Raw genomic sequence first — 6,366 nt, 5'->3', positions numbered from 1 at the left:
GGAGCTGGGGAAGGCGGAGGCGGCCGGCAGCATCTTCAGCTTGTTTTTGGAGATATACAGTTCCCTGAGCTGTGGCAAGAGTAATGAGAAGGCTGTGAGCTCGTTGTCACTGAGGTCCAGCACGGCCAGGGTGCGGGGAAGGCAGGGGGTGACACCGCGGAGCCGCGTGCTGGATAAGTTCAGCCGTTCCAGCTTCTCGGGCCAGCGGCAAGTCTCAGGCATAGAATGGAAACTATTCTTGCTGACGTCGAGGCTAGTCAGGTTTTTCAAAGTTAGCAAAACCTCTCCTGTTTTTTCTAACAACGTCAAATGGTTTTGCCTTAAAATTAAGGTCTGGAGCAAGGGCCAGGCCTCCTCACAGGCAGAATTTTCCAGATATTCTTCAACCATCAAATTCTCACTGAGATCCAAGTATTCTAATGATGTCAAACATCTCGACAGCGAGCACGGGACTAGAAACACCTTACTGTTTTCTATAGTGATCCTCTTGACATTTTCCGTGAGCGAATAAATACTGCTCAGGTCATAAAAGAGGTAAAACTTGGGGATGTGCAGCCTCCGTACTGTCAATGTTTCTATTTTCCCTGAGTCTTTAACCTTGCTTAAGGCGGACACACTGAAATCACCAACCCCGTTCAGGGTGCAGTCGTCGAACTCGACGTCGGACAGTCTGGAAGCGTAAAACAGCAGCTTCGCGAGTTCACTGAAACTGTCATCCGTGATTTCCACGTTGCGAAATGTCAGCTTTTTCAGCAGAGGGTTTTTCTCACGGATGAACAGTTTCGAAAAACGGAAAGTGTCCAAGTACGTATCTCTCAGCTCCAGATGTTCCACGGAACTTAAAAGATCATCGAAAATCTCCAGCAGGCAAAGAGGTCTCATGCGAAGGATCAGGTGACTTATGTTCTCGATGGACCTCAGACTTCTGGGCTCATAGCTCTGGAGACTGGAAGCATCGATCTCGAGCTCCTTAAGGGAAGTGAGTCCAGCAAAATCTTTTCTCTGCAGCTCCGTGAATGTGTAACTGTTTCCGACACTCAGGATTTGCAAACGCGTAAGATGAGAGAAAAGAGATGTTTCTCCCAGTGTTTTGTAAGGATTTCCCAGTAAGTATAAAAATCTCAAGGAAGTCAGGGACCTGAACCAGGAGGATGATAATTTAAGTAAGTGATTATAGGATAAGTCCAAAAGTTCAAGACTGACCAGAGGGGAAAAAGCATCTTCATCTATTGTATTAATTCCACTGGACCGGAGCACCAGAGACTTGAGGTTCACGCACCTCTGCAGGTCGCGGTCGCCGACATGTGTGATGTTGTTGTCCGACAGGTCGAGGCTCCTCACAGCTGCCGTGAGTCCCGAGGGGATGGAGCGTAAGGATCTAGAGCGGCCGTCACAGACACCACTGGCGTCACAGGACAGAGTGACCTGACCACGGGCCCCTTCTCGGAACAGGCTGATGGCAGCCCCCAAGGTCCACACTGTCCACCAAGCACGTGGCATGGTCCAGTCGTTCAACCTACAGAGAGAAGAGGTTCCGATGTGAGGTTGCATTTGACAGTGTGGGGTCATTCTGATTCGGGGAAATGTTTTATAAGGTGCAACACACACGTGCACACACACGCACGCACACGTGCATACACACGCACACACCCCACCAGAAATAACAGAAAGGGACATGGAGCATACGGATGAGGATAAAAAATGAATTCCCTGATGCATTCAGCAACACTAACATGGAGGAGCCAGCAGGTGGCATGGCGGTTAAGGTGGCTGGATCCCACATGGACAATTTCACGGTTCAAGTCCCAGACTGTGGGAAGCTACACACCAGCGAGTCTGCCGAGGTTTCTCAGAGAGCAAACAGTTACCATGATTGGTTCCCTTCCAAAAACCTGACCTTCGAAACCTTGCTCTGATTGGCCACTAGAATCCCTCAAATTTGCATATCCGGCACCTCATGATTGGTCCAAAAGCAACCAATCATAACCCACCGTTAACAACCAATCAGGGCCCACCGTTTACAACCCACCAGAGTGTATATAACCACGGTGCCTGGCCCACAGTAGCCAGACGACGACCAGGAAGACGACAACTGAAGAGCCTGAAGAGCTGAAACACCGCGCAGTCTCCAGACGACCCTGAAGATCCTGAAGAGCTGACACTGCATCGTCTCCAGACGACCTGGGAGACCCTGAAGAGCTGTAACACTACATCGTCTCTGGACGACCCTGAAGAGTTGTGATACCGCGTCGTCTCCGTGCTGCTCACAGTAGATGACGCGACCCTTAAGAGCTGTGACACTGCGTTGTCTCTGTGCTGTACCGTGCTGCCCACAATAAACAGACGACACTGTCGTCTCCGTGCTGTAACACTACGCTGCTTGCCCCGGCTCTCACTCCTTCACTCAGGAAACCTGTTCGGCTGTCCCCCCGGGTCGGGACACCAGACTAGGAGACTTAAAAAAAATAAAAACAACAACAAAAAACAAACAAATAAAAACACTGGGTGAGTGTGTGTGCATGCCCAAATTGCTGAGAGAAGAATGGAAAAGAAGGGATTGCAGCGTGGCCATCCCCCCAGGGGGTTACCCACTCTATCTCTGGTGTGCACACGCATTCTATAGCAAAAACAAAACAAAACAAAAAAACGACATGGAGGTATGACCACTGGGCACTGACATAAGAACACGCCACCAGGGCGTACAGAGCAGGACTCAGCAAAACTGGGCTGAAAGACGTGCATGAATGGAGGCGTGAACAAGCAAGCAGTTTCCAACACAGGCGAAGCTTCCAGGATTTACGATCACCTTCTCCTGGATCTCCAGCTCTCTGTTATTAGATGTGCCTCTTCTTTGCTTCACTGCCCTCTTGACTCACAGAGACACAGAGCTAAACCACGGCCCTCAGTGGGTTGCGGTGTAGCCCAGAGGGCTTCCTCAGAGGGGAAGTCTCACGCTCACCGCCCCTGCCCTGCACCACCAGTAGCAAACGGGAGTGTTGGGAGTTCATGCAGGGCCAGGTGGCTGGCTGGGTGGAGGGACACTCACTCTGACCGACCGTAACAGCCTTCTCTCCCTGCTGAGAGGTGAAGTCTGGACGGGCAGTTCACATAAACGTAGAGGAAACAAGGCTGTCTCCATCACTGCCCGTTTCCTTTCGACCACGAGCCAAAGCCTTTCTCTCCGCCCACTGCGGGCCCCGCGGTTCTCTGGTTCTGTTCTGCTCCCCCAGTCCCTGCACCTGTACAACCTGGTCTGTATTGGTTGAGTGTACAGACTCTACACAAGTTTTTAGAAATGTTTCATCTCAAGAACACAATTTTCAAATGGGTAAAACCGATTTCCCCCATTCACAGGATCTGGGAGATTATAAAGGCCTGGGCTGGATAGTTTACAGCCACAGCAAATCAAGGTATAAGCATGGTTGGTGCAGGAATGTACTCTCTGTGGAAACGTGAATCTCGATTTCCACCGCAACACCACTGCTCAGCCCCCTCTCTCTTCGCTTCTGATAGCTGGGCCACAGCGTGCATATTTATTCTGAATTTTCATTTTCCCTCAACTTTACTAAGGTATAATTGTTATACAGGAAACTATATATATATTTTTAAATTTTACGTTATTTATTTATTTACTTATTTTAATTTGACCAGAGAGAGAGCAAGTGAGAGAGTAAGAAAGCAAGCCACCAGGTCCAGGACTCAAACCACAGTCAGCTATGTCGGAGTCCAGCGCCCTTAACCACCACGCCGCTTGCCGGCCCCAGAAAACTATATATAATTAATGTATACAATTTTGTGAGTTTAGATGTATGTATGTACTCACAACATCATCACCAAATTCTAGAAAATAAACATTTCTATCACCTCCAAATTTTCTGCCACTCTGTGGTTCATGCTTTTCACTTTCCTAATGGAATCTTTCTGTCTTAGTCCACTAGTGCTGCTATAACAAAATATCTGTGACTGGGTCATTTATAAAGAACAGAATGCATCTCTTACTGTTCTGGAGAATGGGAAGTCCAGGAGCAAGACACCAGCATTGGTATCTGGTGAGGGCAAGGCGCAGGGCCTCCTCTAAGCTCAAACCCACCCACAGGGTGCTGATCCCATTCAAGAGGGCGCTGAACTCAGATCCCAAAGGCCACACCTCTTAAAACTGTTGCAGTGAGGATTAAAGTTTCAACAGGAATTTTGGAGGGGATGACATTATTCAAGCTACAGCACTTTTGAGGAACATTCTATCTTCGTAGTAATTCATGCGGCCTATTAAGAATCTTTCCAGGCCAGCCGGTGGCATGGCGGTTAAGGTGGCTGGATCCCACATGGCTGACTGTGTGGTTTGAGTCCTGGGCCTGATGGCTTAGAAAACATGCAGGGCATGTATGAAGTTATGATTCGTCTACTGGGGATATCAGTGGAATGTGTTACCAGGGGAAGGAGAGGGTCTCTCATCATACCAATTTAAGTAGAAATCACAGCATTCGATTCCGTTTCCCGTAGAAACCATCACTTGTGAGACCCTAACTACAACATTATCTTGTCATGTGTGAACAGGAAAATGACCCAGAGAAAAGGGGGAAAGGAACGTGGTGGAAACGTTTCATGAGCTTCGATCTTGGGAGAACGGTAGTGCCTCGGGTGTCATCTGCTCACGGGGAGAAATCCCCAGTGGTGATTTCAAGAGTCTGGAGAGATGTGGACCCATGTTTTGCTGCAGTGTGAGTGATGAGAAAAACTTGGTCCGAGCAGCAGGGCTTACGGGCCATGTCTCTCTGATGCCATTTCCAGACAACCCAATCCTTGGGGTTCTAGCACAAGTTTAGTCGTTGTCCGTCAGTGGATAATGAGTCTTGTTTCACATGATGGAAATGCAGTTTGGCATCATCCATTAAAGTCCTGCAACATCTAGTCAGGTCCAAGTTCATGAAAGCAAGAGAGCTACAGGAGGGATTATTATTATTGGGCATAGCCTTTCAGTAACTATGTCGTAAAAGGTTCATTGGCTTTTCCAGTGGAAGTGGGTCCGATGACCATCAATTCCAACAGTCATCTCTTTTGCCAAGGTAATCCAGCTGACTTGGTTAACTTGGTCAGTTTTAGTTTTCAAATACTATTTGCCCTTCCAAACTTCCCAGAGGGCGAGAGGGCCCATAGTAAATGTCATCGTGTTCGTAACACCTTATTTACCTGTTCATAACTTGCCCAGTGAAGTGAGCACCTCTGTTGCTGGCTGTTTCTCCAGGGATGCCCATAAAGGAAACACAAGCACATTTTGATATCCCACTGAGGGTGGCAATGGAATGAAATCCATCTAAGCGTATTCGGATGACCCAGCAGATGGGGATATACGGCCTGAGATCTGTATTGTCTTAACAGAAAGATACATTTGACAAATCACTGGTTATCAACCCTTTTAGCAATTTTAGAATAGTCACTACACCAATACTTTTCCATAATTGTGTTTAGCTACTTCATGATGAGTCATGGGGAGTTTTTAAAAACATAAACTTGAGGGACCAGCAGTTAGTGTAATGGCTATGTCCACATTTTGATATCCCACTGAGGGTGGCAATGGAATGAAATCCATCTAAGCGTATTCGGATGACCCAGCAGATGGGGATATACGGCCTGAGATCTGTATTGTCTTAACAGAAAGATACATTTGACAAATCACTGGTTATCAACCCTTTTAGCAATTTTAGAATAGTCACTACACCAATACTTTTCCATAATTGTGTTTAGCTACTTCATGATGAGTCATGGGGAGTTTTTAAAAACATAAACTTGAGGGACCAGCAGTTAGTGTAATGGCTATTTCACTGGACTCCCATGTAGTCAACCGTGGTTCGAGTCCCAGACCCGGTGGCTTAAAACTCACGTCGGATGTGTGTGCGTGCGTGCCCAAGATCCCGAGAGGAGAATGGAGGAGAAGGGATTGCGGTGTGGCCATCCCCCCGGGGGGTGATTTCTCGCTTTCTGTCTCTCCATCTCTGTCTGTCTGGTGAGCGCACACGCCCTATAGCAAAAACCTCTTTAAAAAAATGTAAGCTTGAAGGAGTCCGCACTTAATAATGAATGTACATCCTTCTGAACATCAGCTGTCTCCAGCTCAGGGGCCTAACTGTTTATTAGACAATTTATCGCAGGTTACCTGACTCAGACCAAATGTACTCAGGGAGACATCTGAACTGCATATCCTAACAATCTCAGTACTACTGATTAGCATAAGAATCTGCTGAAATATCTCCTCGCTATCAATCAGTTCTTATTCTGTTTGATGTTAGCAGTTTTATGAACCAATTTCTTTTTTTAAAAACATTAATTGTTTAATCTTATTTATTCATTCATGTATTTTTACTTTGACCA

The 6,366-nt window shown here is 47.1% G+C and overlaps 1 protein-coding gene across 1 annotated transcript in view; it reads right to left on the bottom strand.

Annotated features, from left to right (window-relative positions):
* TLR2 (toll like receptor 2) overlaps positions 1–1,791 on the bottom strand; it is a 2,765-nt gene extending 974 nt beyond the window's left edge. Inside the window, 2 exon segments of the mRNA XM_027772574.1 lie at positions 1–6; positions 9–1,791. The exon segment at positions 1–6 is cut by the window's left edge and continues 787 nt beyond it. Coding sequence (XP_027628375.1) covers positions 1–6; positions 9–1,719 — 1,717 coding nt within the window. The 5' untranslated portion in view covers positions 1,720–1,791.
* Positions 1,792–6,366: the final 4,575 nt, after the last annotated feature.

This window comes from Tupaia chinensis, unplaced genomic scaffold, assembly GCF_000334495.1.
Source record: "Tupaia chinensis unplaced genomic scaffold, TupChi_1.0 Scaffold000283_2, whole genome shotgun sequence".
Taxonomy (NCBI): Eukaryota; Metazoa; Chordata; class Mammalia; order Scandentia; family Tupaiidae; genus Tupaia; species Tupaia belangeri.
Note: the sequence above shows the minus strand (reverse complement) of the source record. Positions and strands in the feature narration are given on the sequence as shown.